We start from the raw sequence: 18,181 nt of genomic DNA, 5'->3' as shown, positions 1-18,181 counted from the left end.
CGTCTCTCGCAGCTTTGGAAGTCAACCAGAATCATCCCTATGTACACATATGTTGCATGTTTCCATATTTTGTTAATAGTGTCAGCTGGTTCATTTTATTAATTACTTTAAAAAAAACTTTTATAAATAATTTAGTTTTCCAGCAATCATGTGAATAAAATTAATGTAAAATGTCATAAAGTCTATAACTGGTTTGAAAATGCATTGGGCTGATATTCATGAGATTATTGCTTATCACTATTGGGTTAATGGGTATTGGTTGACCCAATAGACAGCAATTGTATTTGAAAACTGCACCAATCAGAAATGTGGTACCCATAGGGCCGGATTCAGAGGTGGATGTCGTGTCAATGCCACTCGAATTTGGCTGATGTTGTAAATCTGTTCATGTGACTAAGTTGCAAAGATTGTTGCTGCTCAAAGATAGAGTACAGTCTGGGGACACGGTCGTTAGGTTAACCTACATCGGGTCAACCAATGAAGGTTGACAGGCCTTAGGTCAACAGAGACAAAAGGTCAACATGTCTAAGGTCAACAGTGCCAGGCCCACTATTATATTCTACTTTCATGCCATAGTGGATGGTAGGCCATGAAATACCATCGGAACATGTCGGCTCAAAGAAAAACGTGAAAAACCCATGTCCACCTAATGCATTTGTTGACCTATTGACCATGTTGACTTTAGGCATGTCAACCATCAGTGGTCGACTCAATTTATAAAGACCTTCATTTGGTCGACCTAATGACCCATACCCATCGTCTGTGCATCATTAAACGCATCACATTTAATGGCATAAGGTGCTTTGCAGCATGGGCATACCTTGGTGTTAAGCCACGTCTTCAGGTCAGTGAAACCACTGAAACCAGAATAGGTAATTCTCAAAGAAACTGCACCTGCGATAGGACATTTCAAGGTGTTTCCAGTGGGCATAACGAAAGTCAGCCGTGACATAAGCATAAGACACAGATGCCAGAGTCTGATAATAGTTATATAGGATCACAAACTATTATAATAATGATATTGTCCAAAGCTACACAGTAAAAAACTGAAAATATTCCCAAAATGAAATTTCTTACTTATAGCAAAAGTTTGCATTGTGCGTGTAGTATCGGCACAAATTTCCATCATCAGGTGGTGTAGCACAGAAAAATATTGTGGGAGATAAATTATAGCGGCCAGTTTTGCAGAATTCATCGGTTTCTCTTGGGACGCCTGGTTCAATAGCCACTCTGTCCCCTGCAAAGTCAAAACAAAAGATATATTCAGTTCCTCACATTGGTATGGGTTTCTGCATGGCTGCCATTAGGGAATGTAGGCACTGGTATAACTACCGTGTGGCATGGAGACATTGGCTGGTGCAAACCATGTACTGAGCATACTTATCTACTTTCCGGCTGGCCTTTCCGGGAGAGGGCAGCCAGCTCAGGGGGTGCGGGGCCGCCGGGAGTGAAAAGGGGTGGGGCCAGGATGGAGCTACATGAGTAGATACTTGTTTGGGGCATGGCCAGAGCGATTGTGTTGTTTTAGTCAAGGTCCCGACATGCAATGTCGTTTTTAAGGCGTTGTCCTGCTGTGGGTAGGGCAAAATCAGCACGATTTGCGTCTTTTTGTCTCGCGGTCACAGGGGGGGTTGCGGTAGCTGGGCAGCTTTCGGGGACATCTGACATCCGCTGTAACTATAGTCAGTAGTGGGTAGAGGTCCCCACTAAGTAAGATGCCCAACACACAATACACAGATGGTATCCATAAGGAATTTATTTCAGACACAGTGGTTACAAAGCAATATCTAATGTACATCATATACTGTACTTATCCTCACAAAGAAATAAGGATCAAATATGGTTTGAGGTAACTTGTTTAAAAAAGGGGCAGAATAAATGGGCCAAGTGGTTCTCATCTGCTGTCAAATGCAATGTTTCTATGTTAGGGGTGGCCAAACCTATCCTCAAGATCTACCAACAGTTCATATTTTTCAGGCAACTTGTGGATCTATAGTAGGAATGAATGCAGCAGGTTTGAAAATGTGACAGTTCATAATGACTACAGCTGTGCAGCAGCTAGGTGATTTGGGAAACGTTTACCATTGGTAGGTTTCGAGGACTGGTTTGGCCACCCCTGATACAGATTATAGATGGAACTGGAGTTCTGCACCTCCATGACAAATGTTAGACTATGAAGCATGTTAATAAAATCTTCTTCCAACTTGGTGGTAGATTTACTATGACGCTGTTTTTCAAAGCAATTGATTAGGAGCGGCTTTGACCAATGAATTTCAGCACACCATGACCTGTTTGCCCCAATAACTCTTTCTTCACCTGCTGATTTTTCTGAATGAATGTACCATAATTAAGGAGTGCCTGGCTTTCCAACCCTGGATCCAACCAGCATACTGGTTGAGGCTGTCTGGACTTGGTAATTATAACATTTATAGCCACAGGACATCACCTCCAGCGGAACCCAGGATTACAAAATGCATGCAGGACTCTTACGACAAGAAAGGCGACTCCCAGCCCGGTTCAGTGCAGGTTCCATTTAAATCTTCATGCAGTTCTTAACATTACCTTAATTGCATCAGGTCCTTGAACTTGTGAATTTTATAAAACCATTCTTTTTACCAGTTTTATTGTGCTAATAAAAGTGTTGTACTTATTGAGTCACTTGGTATAGTTAAATTTTTTTATTTTCAGCGCTGCTTTATATTCTTCTTGTTTTTCCATTTATTTAGCGAGCTGGCTACTCCCTGAAAGCAGCAGCTCTTGATCAAGCATACTCATTATAAGCGCTCCATAAAGTGACTTCTTGTAAGTCAGTTTTTCTCTTGTATTTATTACTAAGGAACACATTATATATAAGTATTACTATTTAAAAAAAATGTAATATGTTAATGATTGAATATTAAAGTTGCCACAGAGTAATCTTCATGGAGAAATACCTGGTTTAAGATGATTAACTGCAGCTCCCACTTTAACCACTGTCCCGGATGCTTCATGTCCAAGAACCATGGGTTTTTTCACAATGAAATCTCCAATGCGACCATGCTGCCAGTAATGTACATCAGAACCACATATTCCAACTGAATGCATCTTTAGCAAAACCTCTGTAAAAAAAATATTATTGGAAATTAGCTTAAAACATTTCAATTTACTAGATTTAGTGACTGATGCAAATTCTGTGCAGTGACACTCTAATTCCTGCGGTGCTACTCTCCCTTGTGGTGCTTCCAGGATTGAAAATCGATTCTTTTAGCATTGTATGTGTTCAATAAAGCCCATGGTCTGGATCGCCTAAACATTGCACCCTTGATGCAATACATCCCATCATTTTTTGAGTATATACCATTGTTAACACCAATATGTACCTAGAAATGCAAATAGTATCTGATCAGCTGCCCTTTACAATCACTGGGCTGATGGGTTTAGAAACAGGAAGTCCTTCTGCGCATTTACAGAGTTTTGGTCGCATTTGTGGCCTTAGAACTGTACATCGCGCCTTATGACTACTAAAGGTGTTAACAGTTGGTTAATGATATTGTATAGTGTGTGAGCATCTTAACATTTTGCAGTCCAAATTTTTTTACAATTCAGTCTGGTTTAAATGTTTAAATTAATTAATCATTTTTTTTCAATAAAAAATGGTCTACATTGAATCTTGAATGATGTTAAGGTTTTTATTTTAAAGTGGCTCACCATTGGATCTGCTAATAGCGCTAGGGCTGTTGAGACTGAATACATGTTGGATTTGAAAGGGTTAAGAACAGATGGAACTCAGGGGTAAGCTCGGTGAAGTGATAAAGTGTCTAGTTTTTATCACCGGCCAATCAGCTCCTACCTGTCATTTTTAAACCAAGCCAGTAAATTCACAGTTAGGAGCTGATTGGCCGGTGATTAAAAAAAAACAGACACTATCAATTCACTGAGCTTACTAAATCTTCCCCTCAATCCTTAGTGCTTACAAGGTAAATTTGGAGAAGTCTTTTGCATTGTAGATGTTAATGTTATTATTCGAAACACAAGGGGATTATTTCCAGGAACTATTCAAGCAACGTACTAAAAAAAAAGATCAATACAAAACAAATTCAAAAGTAATATACTGTCCTCATTATTCTTAACAATATTTAAGTATGAAAGTATGAGGTGAAGACAAAGTAAAAAAATAAAAGTATAAAAAAAAAACCCTGAAAAAAGTATCTATTGAAAAGGGATGGTTTTAAAGTAGTATGAAGCTAGACTTTGTGACATTTAAATGTTAACTGTGTACCTCTGCAGATGGTACACACACCTGGGTACATGTGTAGGTTGCGGCAGCTTCTCCTGAGAGCAGGCGGGAGACATGTGACCTGAAGCATGCTGGCAGAACCGTTCAGGTGCAAAATTAAGTAATTATTAGTGCTTCATAAATGACTTCCAATAAGTTCCAAGTAAATGAATTAGTGATGGAAAACTTGTTCCATCTGCTGCCACAAATGGTTGACTGGATTGAAATTAGTCAAATGGAAATGCAAATGAATTAATACGATTTCATTGTAAAAGGTCCATACATTAGATACTTCACATAAGGGCCTGATTCAGCAAGGATCGCTAGGCAGCGATCGTTCACTGCTTAATGACAACATAAATGCCACCTGGCCAACGCCCCCCCCCCCCGCGACTGAATCCCCTCAGTATCATGCGGGGGGGGGGGGGGGGAATCATTTTATAGGTCGCCAAACATCGAATGATTTCTCTCCCCTTATTTCCATCGAAGTCTGCCGAAGAGGGGCCGGATGCTGACATCAGCTGCCCGCCCTGAGCAGGCAACATGCCTGTGTTCCCAGGGGAACGCCCAGTGTTTTTTATGGGCACGCCCATAAAACTCTGGGTATTCCCCTGCTGGGTAGCATTATTTTTACACAGAAGGTTAAAGTTGGGAAACGACACACTGCTCCGAAACCACTGAACATTTTAAATCTGAAATCAAAATATATTTGAATCCAAATATTTTTGCCACTGAGGGCGGGTACATTTATGTGTGGCCGCGACGCGACCGACGCGATGCCCGCGATTTCCCATTGAAATCCATGTTAAACATGGAAATCGCGTCGGTCGCGTCGCGGCCGGCCATAAATGTACCCGCGATGCCCGCGACGCGATGCTCCCGATTTGCCATAGGAATCAATGTTAAAAGGCCCGATGGACACGATTTTACTGTTAAATGCCTCAATGGACCCGATTTGGCCATAGGAATCAATGTTAAATGGGCCACAGAGCCCAAATAAGCACAATTAACCCTTAAATGTCCCCCCAAATTTTTAACGCCACCCCACGATCCACGCCAACCCGAAGCGTGGCGAGCGCAGCGAGCCCGCGAGGGTCGGCGGTACGCGTCCTCTGACCTTTTCATGCCCTACTATCCACGTCGGCGTGGAGTTGAGAATAGAATAGTGTGGCGAGCGCAGCGAGCCACCAAGCCCGAAGCGTGGCGAGCGCAGCGAGCCCCGCGAGGGGACGCGGATACCTTCACAGTTATACGCGTCCCCTCGCGGGCTTCACAGGTGTCCGTGGCGACGCGGTCACCTGTGAAGCCCGCGAGGGGACGCGTCTACCTGTGAAGGTATAACGCGTCCCCTCGTGGGGCTCGCTGCGCTCGCCACGCTTCGGGCTCGGTGGCTCGCTGCGCTCGCCACACTATTCTATTCTCAACTCCACGCCGACGTGGATAGTAGGGCATGAAAAGGTCGGAGGACGCGTGGGGTGGCGTTAAAAATTTGGGGGGACATTTAAGGGTTAATTCTGCCTATTTGGGCTCTGTGGACCATTTAACATTGATTCCTATGGGCAAATCGCGGGCATTGAGGCATTTAACATGAAAATCGCGCTCAATCAGCCTTTTTAACATTGTTCCCTATGGGAAAATCGCGGTCATCGCGGGTAGCAGATTTTTATGTACCCGCGATGCCCGCGATTTTTACCCCCGACGCCCGCGATTTCAATCGCTGGCGCCCTTCTAGGTAAAGAGTACCCTTAATTCAGAGATGGATGCAGTTCCCACAGCAGCTACAGTATGTCTTTGGTAGTAGTTGCTTTCAGAAAATATGCAAAGGTAGGAGAAAGCATTTTGTGGAATTCGACACCTCCTGCATACTTATGTGATTCCCAGTGGCCTTCCATGATAATTAACCGACTGAGTAACCCTTGGGTTACGCAGGATGGCTAGGCTGTTCATGCTGTTGGATCCAGGAAATCTGCATCTGGAAATCCGTGGTGGCTTGAGGGCACTGCTTGCAACCACTAAGGAAGGAACCATTCAGCACATGAGCAGAACACGTCCTGCACATGCACCCCATTATCGGAGATGTATGGAACCATCTGGTTTACGTACATCTCCAAATCGGGCCCTGAGTAATTAATTGCACCTAAAAGACAGGGATTACTATAAACAAACATAGAAAACTAAATCTTCATTAGCCTCGATATATATGGAGTAAAAGTACTTGGCTGTGACAGATACAAATAAAGTGTTATTTCCCTTGAGGACACTGCTAATGTTCCAGCAGAAAAGGAATACTGCACCACTCCATCTTTTGACCAATAAATTATTATATTTGTTGTGATAGCATGGAAAATAAAATGTGAAATTGTAATGGCTGTGGTATAAAAGTATTTTATACTTTTAGGAAACTTAATTAACACCAGAAACTGCTCACTGCAGCACATTAAATAATTTGTGACTTCCCATTTACTTTAGAAGAAATATCCATGGAGTCTAAATAGAAGGGGGATATGGGCAGTGCCGATTAATACCCCCATTCACATTGCACAAATAACCCTGGTCCGACCGATGAAAAATAATAATATGTAGACTTACTGTATGTATCAGTAATGAGTACACCTGTGATGCATCTAGGGGTTCTAAAAAACATGCCCTGCTATAGAAAGCTCTGAGAAATCAGCAATCTGGGGTGGGCACTAAGGGCGAGATGTACTAAAGGGAAAATGCGGTAAAACCCCCATTTTACCGCATTTTCCTATGTACTATTACCCGGCCGCACCGTTATCGCAGGGCAGGGTATCGCCACCTTTGGGTGGCGATACCCTATAGAAGCCTATGGGTTTCATTTCGCCGCCCGCCGCAACCCCGCCGCCTCGCCGACCCCCCTTTCCCCCTCTCCCTTGGGCTTACCTTCCTGCAGGTCCTCCTGGACCCCGGAAAGTAAGCCCTTCCTCCCCCTATCAACGCAGCCGGACGTCCTTCCGCTTGCAGGGGGGAGGAGGAGGCGCCGGGGACAGCCTGCTTAGCTGTCCCTGGCGGGTAGGCAGCAGAAGCCGGCTGGGAGGTGACAGAGACCCCCCACAGACCAGAGTACAGGTATCGCGGGTGGGCTCCGTTACATATGCGCTGGCATCGGGGGGCGAAGGGCGGCGATGTATTTTGATACATCTAGCCCTAATAGAGCCTGATTTCCCTCATACAAACACCCACGGGGGTACCACTTCATCTTTCAAACTATCTTGCCCTTAGATGTTTTGAGGGAGATGTACAGTATTAATCCATCTAAAGAAAGATAAGTACCAAAGCAACTAAGCTGTAAATATATAGACTGTACCTTTTAAATGCTAGCTAAAACAGGGTAGGTTCCAACTTCACCACTTTGCTCACTTCAGGCTTGATACATTTCCCCCACTACCTTGTAATCTTAAGTGATTGGCACACAATAACACTAAATAATACACAAAGCATTACAGAAGTCCTTGGCTGGTGGAATGAGGAAACAGATTAAATTCTTGAATAAGAAGTATAATTTGTGTGGGTACCTCATGGCCAAATCACTGATATTGATACAGGTTGAGTATCCCGTATCCGAGTATCCGTTATCCGAATTATTCCGAAAACCATACATTCCAGAAAGTGAAAAAAAAATATTTTTTTTGCTAAAAACTCACTGGGGACATTTGTAACAGCACTACTGGTGACATGATATGTAACTGCCACTATATATGTGCAAGAAAATGATTGCTTGGCATTCATATTCAATATCTGAGATAGTACACACATTTTGTTTCATGTTTTGAAACCTTGTTTTTTGAACAAATAAAATATATTTGTGTGTATTTTATGTGTTTATACAGCATACATGCAAGATACTTCAAAATACATAATTGAAATATTAAAATATTCCGAAATACGGAATAATCCGTTATCCAAAATTCTCCTGGTCCTGAGCATTTTGGATATGGGATACTCAACCTGTATTAGCATGGGACCAGCCCAGATTGCACAAAAGGCTCGACACAGGCATGACAAAATATCAATTGTGAAGACAGAAGATTTTTTTTTTTTTACATTTACTAACTTGTAAGGGGATATTTGCTAGCATCACATTTCACAGCAATATTCTGTTTAGGATGATATATTATATAATAACTACAAAGGCCAGATTTTATCTTCGGAGTGAGTATAGCCCAGGGGGTTAGTAACCTTTCTTGTCAGGTTCCCAAATGAGTGAGAAGAGCCAGTTTCACAACTTGTAGTATAGTTCTGAATTGAAAGCATTTTTGACTTTACTTATGATTACTTGTTAAATACATTTGTTTTATCAAAATGTAATAGTTAAATGTGCAAATATACATTAAGTAAAGGAAAAAATCGTCATGCGCTCACCTGGTGTGCATTAACAGTGTACAGATGACATGAAATACAGTCTGTTGGGTACTTGTGTATTATCTGGGCGCCCGATATATCACATCGCATGCCACTAGTTAAGGCATGCGATGCGATGGTAACCGATTTTGAGCCTTTCCCGGGAGGAGTGTACAATTTTAATATCGCACCGCATGCCTTAACTAGTGGCATGCAATGCGATGCAACGCGATTATACCTGATATTACATTGTACAGGCACCCTGATGCCTGATTACAGTGTTAAATCCCTCCCCCAGACCCCCCCCCATTGTTAACGGCACCCCAGTATCAACGCCAACCCGAAGCGTGGCGAGCGGCGGCGGTACGCGTCCTCCGACCTTTTCATACCCCCACTATCCACGTCGGCGTGGAATGATTTTATAATGTGTGACAAGCGCAGCGAGCCACCGAGCCCGAAGCGTGGCGAGCGCAGCAAGCCCCGCGAGGGGAAGCGTATTACTTCACATGTATTCCGCGTCCACTCGCCATGCTTCGGGCTCGCCACACAATATAAAATAAACTCCATGCCGACGTTGATAGTGGGGGTATGAAAAGGTCGGAGGATGCGTATTTCTGGGCTCGCCACGCTTCGGGTTGGCGTTGATAGTGGGGTGGCGTTAACAATGGGGGGCCATTTAACATAGTAATCACCCATCAGGGTTGGTGTACAATCAAAAACCGGGTCTGGGGGGGATTTAACATAGGAATCAGGCATCTGGGTGCCTGTACCATTAAAAATCGGGTCCAATCGCGTCGTATAGCATGCGATATGATTGTATGCGATACGACGCGATTTTTAACGTGCAATGAAAAAAATTGGACGCCCTGATAATACACAAGTACCGTCTGTTGAAGTGAAAATACGTTTAATGTGGGTAAATACAAAATTTTGAAAAGGTATAGTGCATGGAAAAGTCAGTCTGTGACCTGGAAGGTGACTACAGGTTGTTGTGGGTGTTGGTGAGTATTGCTATGAGCCCTGGTGGGGAATGGGGGTATCAGCAGAACCCTTTTACCATAAACCTCCTTGGTTTATGTCAAATACAATAAGTCTGTGCGGATGTGAGGACTAGGTCCTGGTGTACAAATAGCTGTGCCTCTGTGTGAGTCTGTCCGGCAGTGAGCGGCTTCGGGCAGGCTCACACAGAGGCACAGCTATTTGTACACAAGGACCTAGTCCTCACATCCGCACAGACTTATTGTACAGATGTAGCGGGATTCATCTTTGCAGGGGATGGCGATGGCGTCGCCATCGCCATCCCCTGGCCCGCCGCCATCTGTATGCCGGAAGGGGATGTGCGTGCACGAGGTGCGCGCGCGTCCCCTTCCGGCGGTGCTGCCCTCGGTCGCCCGGTGCCCACACCGGGCGACCGCACCCCCCCCCCGCAGCCTCCTCGGGTCCCCCCCTGCCCCCTCGAGCGGGAGGCGGACAGTAATGCGTCCACTTGCCGCCCCGCCACCCAGATACTGAGACGCGCGTGCGTGGGGGACGCACGCGCGTCTCAGTCAGATAGCGGCGCCGTGCTGCTGGCGGATCGCCAGCAAGGATAAGGCATGATTCATCTGTATGAGAAATAATCCAAGGAGGTTTATGGTAAAAGGGTTCTGCTGATACCCCCATTCCCCACCAGGGCTCATAGCAATACTCACCAACACCCACAATGACCTGTAGTCACCTTCCAGGTCACAGACTGACTTTTCCATACACTATACCTTTTTAAACATTTGTATTTATCCACATTAAACGTATTTTCACTTCAACAGACTGTATTTCATGTCATCTGTACACTGTTAATGCACACCAGGTGAGCGCATAACGATTTTTTTCCTTTACTTATTGTGCATTTTATGAGATTAGATCTCTCAGTCATAGCTGCTCCCACAAGCATAGTTATCATTAGCGCCATAACCAACCCTCTCCATAAGCAAATAGACATTAAGATACTTTATGATTAATTAGAATAGCAAGTAAGGGTGTCCAAGATGAACGATTACTTAGAATAGCAATGGAGCACCCAAGGTAAATGATTACTTAAAAGCACACCCAAGATGGCTGCCACCCTCTGCAAATACCTACAGGACTTTAAGTCCTAATATAACAAAGGTGCTGTATTATTATTATTACTCAGTTCATTAACGAGTAATTAAAAATAGAATATTGCAATTTATTTACACACATATAGCCAACTATTGGCCAAGCCAATATATAATATAATGTTGAAAAATATTGATTCAATTCATTTCTTAGCAATTGGCGAACATTTAACTACCGTAGGACAGCTACAGTGCCTTAAAAAAAGTATGTTTCGGGTCATTTTTCTGCTCCAGGATGAACCTCCATCCCAGTCTCAAATCACAGGCAGACTGAAACAGGTATGATTAAGATTTACCTTGTATTTAGCAGCATCCATCTTTCCTTCGACTCAAATCAGTTTTCCAGTCCCTGCTGCTAAAAAGCATCCCCACAGCATGATGGTGCTCTTGGGGTGATGGGATGTGTTGGGTTTGCACCAGACATAGGGGGAAATTTATTAAGATGTGTATTCTACTTCACATGTGATGTTGCTATGGGCAAGCAATCAGATCCGGTCTACTATCTTCTGGGTGCTAAATAAATAATTAGATTCTGATTGGTTGCCCATAGCAACAACACATGTGAAGTAGAATTCACATCTTAGTAAATTTCAACCATAATGTTTTCCTTGGTGGCCGAAAGGTTAAATTGTAAGGTGCCCACAGACGCTACAATTGTACAGTGCTATGCGTTTTTGTCTGTACAATGGTTATATACAATTTTTCTTCCAGCTTGCTATGAGATGTGCACTTGGATGCATGCGATGCGAAGTGATGAGCCCATGTTTGTAATGTTACATTTCAGATGTAGTCTAAAAAGTACGTGCAGCACGTACTTTTTTAGACATACAATATCGGACTCCCGGGAACGCGCATCGCATCGCACAAGCCCATAAACACCATCCAATAATTTTACATAAGATGCAATTTGTGCTTAAAAAGTACAAAACGCATTCGATAATTGATGCGTCTCATCTTAGCAGAGCACCTTCCTCCATAAATTTGGGGAGGTGTCCACATGCCTTTTGGCAAACTCAAAACGTGCCTTCTTATCTAAAACACTAAGTAATGGCTTTTTTTTTTGGCCACTCTTCCATAAATCCCAGCTCTATGGAGTGTACGGCTTATTGTGGTCCCATACACCAGTCTCTGCTGTGGAACTCCATAGCTTCTTCGGGGTTACCGTTTGGTCTCCGTGCTGCTTCTCTGATTAATGCCCTCCTTGTCCGGTTTGTGAGTTTTGGTGGGCAGCCCTCTCTTGGCAGGTTTGTTGTGGTACCATGTTCTTTCCATTTGAAGACTATCGATTTGATGGTGCTCCACGGGATCATCAAAGATTTGGATTTTTTTTATAACCCAGATCTGACTTGTACTTCTCAACAACTTTGTCCCTGACTTGTTTGGAGAGCTCCCTGGTCTTCATGGCATGATGCCTCTTGCTTATACTGCTCTTAGATCACAAATGCAGGGTCGCACCAGGACATTGAAACGGTTCAGTCCCGGTGTGACCCTGCATTTTGGTATGTTCAGATCTTCTCAGCGAATCGGCAGAGGTGCAGCAAAGCATAATTGGAGGCGGGAGAGGAGGCAGCGCTTAGAGCTGGCTCTGCTGCGAAGCACTGCCTCCTCCATTGGTGTGAACGGCAAAGCAACATGGCAACGAACCGCTAAGAACCCTTATTTTTTACCGGTTCGTATTGCCGTGTTGCTACTGGTTTGCAGGACCCAATAACCCCTTTCACATTGCACCAATTACTGGGTCAATCCAGCATGAACCCAGTAATTAGGTTCGATGTGAAAGGGGTATTAGTGGTGTTGCAGGGTGTGTTTATACTGACAGATCATGTGACACTTAGATTGCACACAGGTGCTTACAAATTATGTGACTTCTGAAGGTAATTGGTTGCACCAGAACTTTTGAGGGGCTTCATAGCAAAAGGCAATTTTCAGATTTTATTTTTAATTATTAAATGTTTTATTGATTACAAAAAATTAAAGTAGAAATATACATAATAGGGAAAGCATATATACTTACAAAAACGTATAAACTGATATCTGCATGTACTGTATAACACCAGGACATTGAAACGGTTCATATAAGAATCAAAGCTTGTGATAAAAACAAAAAGGGAAAAAGAAGACAAAACAACAGAAGGAAAAATAAAGGGCAAGGGGACACAAGGACTACGCACTACAGACTGACATCAAGATCAATTAAGATGAATCCAAGCTCAGGCGAATGTAAAAGGATCTAATTATACTTACGATAATTCCGTTTCTTCCGATCCACTCCATGGCAGCCATTACTCTGGGTTATTTCTTCTTCTCCTACGTTTAGACAGGTAAATTTGACTCCGCCACCTTGGGTATATATCCTCCCCTTCCTCCTCACCCTGCAGTCTTTTGAGTGTCTCCTATATAAAAGATAATTACAGGGAGGGAAATCTAGGCTGCCATGGAGTGGATCGGAAGAAACGGAATTATCGTAAGTATAATTAGATCCTTTCTTCCTCACCCTCCATGGCAGCCATTACTCTGGGATGTACCAAAGCAAAACTATAATAAAGGGAGGGACAATGAAAAAAACCACACAACTAGATGATGCTCAAGAAGGATATATTAAACATAATCACAGTACAGCTTGTTGGAGCACCACCTTCCCAAAGTGGGCGGAAGATACATCCAAATGATAATAATTGGAAAAAGTATGAATGGAAGACCATGTAGATGCGGCACATATTTATTTTGCTGAGAGCAGCGCTCTGTTGGCCCACGACGTCGAGACTGCCCTAGTGGAGTGTGCCTTTAGCTTCTCTGGAACTTCCAAGTTGCTCTCTCTATAGGCGAACGAGATAGCTTCCCTGATCCATCGGGCTATCGTTCCTTTAGAAGCTGCTTCTCCTTTCCTCTGTCCCGAGTGGAGAATGAAGAGCTGTTTCACCTTCCGAATCTCACTTACTCTCAGAAGATAGACTGAAATTGCTCTGTGCACAACCAACTTATGCAATCTTTCCTCTTCTGCATCTTTTTGGATTTGGAAAGAAAGTTGGCAAGACTACTTCCTGATTCAGGTGAAACCCTGAAACTACTTTTGGTAGGAATCCAGGGTTTGTTCTCAGTACTACTTTGTCAGGAAAGATATTTAAGTATGGCTGTTCTGACCACAGCGCTTGAAGTTCACTCACTCTCCTGACACAAGGGATGGCTGTTTGAAGTAGGTGTCCTGGAAAGTTGTCTTTCTAAGGCACTTGGTCCAGTGGCTCAAAGGGAGCAGACATAAGGTTGTTCAGAACTAGATTTAAGTCCCATGGAGCCAAGGGCTCTTTAACTCTTGGACGTTCTTTATTTAACCCCTTCCCGCCGCAGCCTGTTTTTGCCTTCCTGACAGAGCCCTTTTTTTCAAATCTGACATGTATCACTTAAGTGGGGATAACTTTTTTTTGCTTTTACTTATCCAAGTGATTTTGAGATTGTTTTCTCGTGACACATTGTACTTCAAATTAGTGGTAAATTTGGGTCGATACAGTCTGTGTTTTTTTGTGAAAAATACCAAAATGTCGTAAAAAAATGGAAAATTTAGCAATTTTCAAAATGTTAAATTTTCTGCTTGTGAGACAAATAATCATACCACTCAAAATAGTTAATAACTAACATAGACCATATGTCTACTTTATGTTTCCATCATTATTTCAACTTCCTTTTAAATTTTTTGGACACTAGGAGGCTTAAAATATGAATAGCAAATTCTCAAATTTTCAAGAAAATTTCAAACACTGATTTTTTTAGGGACCAGTTCAGTTCTGATGTGACTTTGAGGGACTTGTATGTGAGACACCCCCATAAATGATGCCATTTCAAAAACTGCACCCCTCACAGTATTCAAAACAGCATTTTGGAAGTTTGTTAACCCTTTAGGTGTTTCACAGGAATTAAAACAAAGTGTAGGTGAAATTTCAAAATTTCATTTTTTTTTTGCAGATTTGCAATTTTAATACATTTTTCTAAGGAACACAGTAGATTTTACTAGAGAAATGTGACTAAAAATTGATTCCCCCAATTCTTTTGTTTTCATAAATATCCTATATGTGGCCCTAGTGTGCACGTTGACCAAACCACAGGCTTCATAATAGAAGGAGCACCTACTTGATTTTGGAGCCTCCTTTTTATGAGATTATTTTTTAGGCACCATGTAGGTTTCTAGGCACCATAAGATGCTAAAAGTTAGGAACCCCCCCACAAGTGACCCCATTTTGCAGTACGGGGTCAATGCCTCACATGTGACCAAAAAATACCATTTGGGTGCATGGCAGGACTCAGAAGGGAAGGAGTGATTTTTGGATTTTGCAGCTCAGATTCTGGTGGAATGTTGGTGGGTGCTATGTCGCATTAGCAAGACCCCCGAAGCACCAATACAGTGGAATCCCCCCACAAGTGACCCCATTTTGCAAACTACACCCCTCAGGGAATTCATCTAGGGGTATAGTGTACATTTCAAACCCCCAGGGGTTTCACCAATTTTGATACAACTGGGCTGTGCAAATGAAAAATTACATTTTTTACACAAAAATGCAGTTCTGGCTCAAAATTTTTCATTTTCACAAGGAATGAAGGAGACAAAGCACCCCAAAATCTGTGCCCCAATTTCTCCCGAGTACGGCAATGCCTCACATGTGACCAAAAAATACCATTTGGGTGCATGGCAGGACTCAGAAGGGAAGGAGTGATTTTTGGATTTTGCAGCTCAGATTCTGGTGGAATGTTGGTGGGTGCTATGTCGCATTAGCAAGACCCCCGAAGCACCAATACAGTGGAACCCCCCCACAAGTGACCCCATTTTGCAAACTACACCCCTCAGGGAATTCATCTAGGGGTATAGTGTACATTTCAAACCCCCAGGGGTTTCACCAATTTTGATACAACTGGGCTGTGCAAATGAAAAATTAAATTTTTTACACAAAAATGCAGTTCTGGCTCAAAATTTTTCATTTTCACAAGGAATGAAGGAGACAAAGCACCCCAAAATCTGTGCCACAATTTCTCCCGAGTACGGCAATGCCTCACATGTGACCAAAAAATACCATTTGGGTGCATGGCAGGACTCAGAAGGGAAGGAGTGATTTTTGGATTTTGCAGCTCAGATTCTGGTGGAATGTTGGTGGGTGCTATGTCGCATTAGCAAGACCCCCGAAGCACCAATACAGTGGAACCCCCCCACAAGTGACCCAATTTTGCAAACTACACCCCTCAGGGAATTCATCTAGGGCTATAGTGTACATTTCAAACCCCCAGGGGTTTCACCAATTGTGGTACAACTGGGCAGTGAAAATGAAAAATTTAACTTTTTACACAAAAATGCAGTTCTGGCTCAAAATTTTTCATTTTCACAAGGAATGAAGGAGACAAAGCACCCCAAAATCTGTGCCCCAATTTCTTCCGAGTATGGCAATGCCTCATGTGTGACCAAAAAATGGCAGGACTCAGAAGGGAAGGAGTGATATTTGGATTTTGCAGCACAGATTCTGGTGGAATGTTGGTGGGTGCTATGTCGCATTAGCAAGACCCCCGAAGCACCAATACAGTGGAACCCCCCACAAGTGACCCCATTTTGCAAACTACACCCCTCAGGGAATTCATCTAGGGGTATAGTGTACATTTCAAACCCCCAGGGGTTTCACCAATTTTGATACAACTGGGCAGTGAAAATGAAAAATAATATTTTTTTACACAAAAATGCAGTTCTGGCTCAAAATTTTTCATTTTCATAAGGTATGAAGGAGAAAAAGCACCCGAAAATCTATGCCCCAATTTCTCCCGAGTATGGCAATGCCTCATATGTGACCAAAAAATACCAGTTGGGTGCATGGCAGGACTCAGAAGGGAAGGAGTGATTTTTGGATTTTGCAGCTCAGATTCTGGTGGAATGAATGGTGGGTGCTATGTGGCATTAGCAAGACCCCCGAAGCACGGTGAAATGATGAACCTAATAATCCATAGATGTGTGGTATATTTTAAAACACTCCTTTATACATAGGCCGGGTTTGTCGGGGCAAGTTTCACAGTGGAAAATAGTATCCTTTCTTATTCCCTTTTTATAGCAAACTTTGCACCTTTTTTGTGTCCTGCCCTTTCTTGCAGTGGAGGGGATTTCGTTTGGAAAATGCTGCCCTGGTACAATACGGGGGCCAGTACTAGAAGTACTGGGGCCCTCTGCCTGCTGGTTCCCAAATATTAGGCCCTTTATGACTTCCTCTTGAAAGTGCATAAATGTCCCCCTCTGGCTGGTAGAACGGAATAGCACGTAAGCGTTATACAGTGCCATCTGGATGATATACACGGCCAGCTTCTTGTACCAGATTTTTGTTTTCCGCAGGGCACTGTACGGCTTCAGTACCTGATCTGAAAGATCCACTCCGCCCATGTACCTATTGTAATCTAGGCTACAATTAGGTTTTGAGGTGTGGGTACTGGTACCTCGTACAGGGACGGAGGTGGTACTGTCTCCATGAATTGTTGTCAGTATAAGGACATCCCTCTTGTCCTTATATTTGACCAACAACATATTTTCGGTGCATATTTCCCTGCTTTCACCCCTTCTCAGTACTTGGGCAATGTGCGTTTTTGGGAGGCCTCTTTGGTTCTTGCGCACAGTACCGCAAGCTGCTGTACCTCTTGAACCAAGGGCCTTAAACAGGGGGATGCTAGTGTAAAAGTTATCCACATAGAGGTGATAACCTTTATCCAGGAAGGGGTGCACTAAATCCCAGACAATTTTTCCACTAACACCTACGAGGGAGGGGGGGCATTCTGCCGGTTCAATTGTTGAATCCTTCCCTTCATATACCCTAAACCTGTGGGTGTACCCTGAGGTGCTTTCACACAGCTTATACATTTTTATGCCATACCTTGCCCTCTTACTGGGAAGGTACTGGCGGAATTTAACCCTTCCTTTAAAATGTATAAGGGACTCGTCGATACAAATAAATTTTTCAGGGATGTACATCTCTGCAAATTTGGCACTGAAATGATCAATGACCGGCCTGACTTTGAATAGCCGGTCAAAGGTGGGATCATCTCTGGGTGGGCACTGTGCATTATCGGTGTAATGTAAAAATTTAAGGATTATCTCAAAACGAGTCCGAGTCATGGCCATACGGTAAAGTGGGGTGCTGTACAGAACATCTGTACTCCAATATTGCCTAATTTCTGGCTTTTTTACTATGCCCATATGTAACACCAGACCCCAAAACGTCATCATCTCTACTGCGTCTACAGGGGTCCACCTAGCAAATGATGACGTGGGGTTTTGAGCAATAAACTGCTGGGCATATAAATTACTTTGGTCCACCATTAAATTTATAAAATCATCAGAGAAAAATAATTTGAAAAAGTCAATTTCTCTGAGACCTGCTGAATCAAATTGGATTCCTGGGATGGCCAAAAACTCAGGAAC

The 18,181-nt window shown here is 43.1% G+C and overlaps 1 protein-coding gene across 5 annotated transcripts in view; it reads right to left on the bottom strand.

Annotated features, from left to right (window-relative positions):
- The window catches only part of SORD (sorbitol dehydrogenase), a 94,573-nt gene that overhangs the window by 34,152 nt on the left and 42,240 nt on the right, over positions 1-18,181 (bottom strand). For all 5 annotated transcript variants that reach the window (XM_083183742.1, XM_083183741.1, XM_083183740.1 and 2 more), the window contains 2 exons: positions 2,934-3,098; positions 1,078-1,237 (listed from right to left, as the gene is read on the bottom strand). In XM_083183742.1, coding sequence (XP_083039868.1) covers positions 1,078-1,237; positions 2,934-3,098 — 325 coding nt within the window. The remainder of the gene's footprint in view (positions 1-1,077; positions 1,238-2,933; positions 3,099-18,181) is intronic.

This window comes from Crinia signifera, chromosome 4, assembly GCF_055691185.1.
Source record: "Crinia signifera chromosome 4, ASM5569118v1, whole genome shotgun sequence".
Classification (NCBI taxonomy): domain Eukaryota; kingdom Metazoa; phylum Chordata; class Amphibia; order Anura; family Myobatrachidae; genus Crinia; species Crinia signifera.
This window is presented reverse-complemented; position numbering and strand designations above follow the sequence as displayed.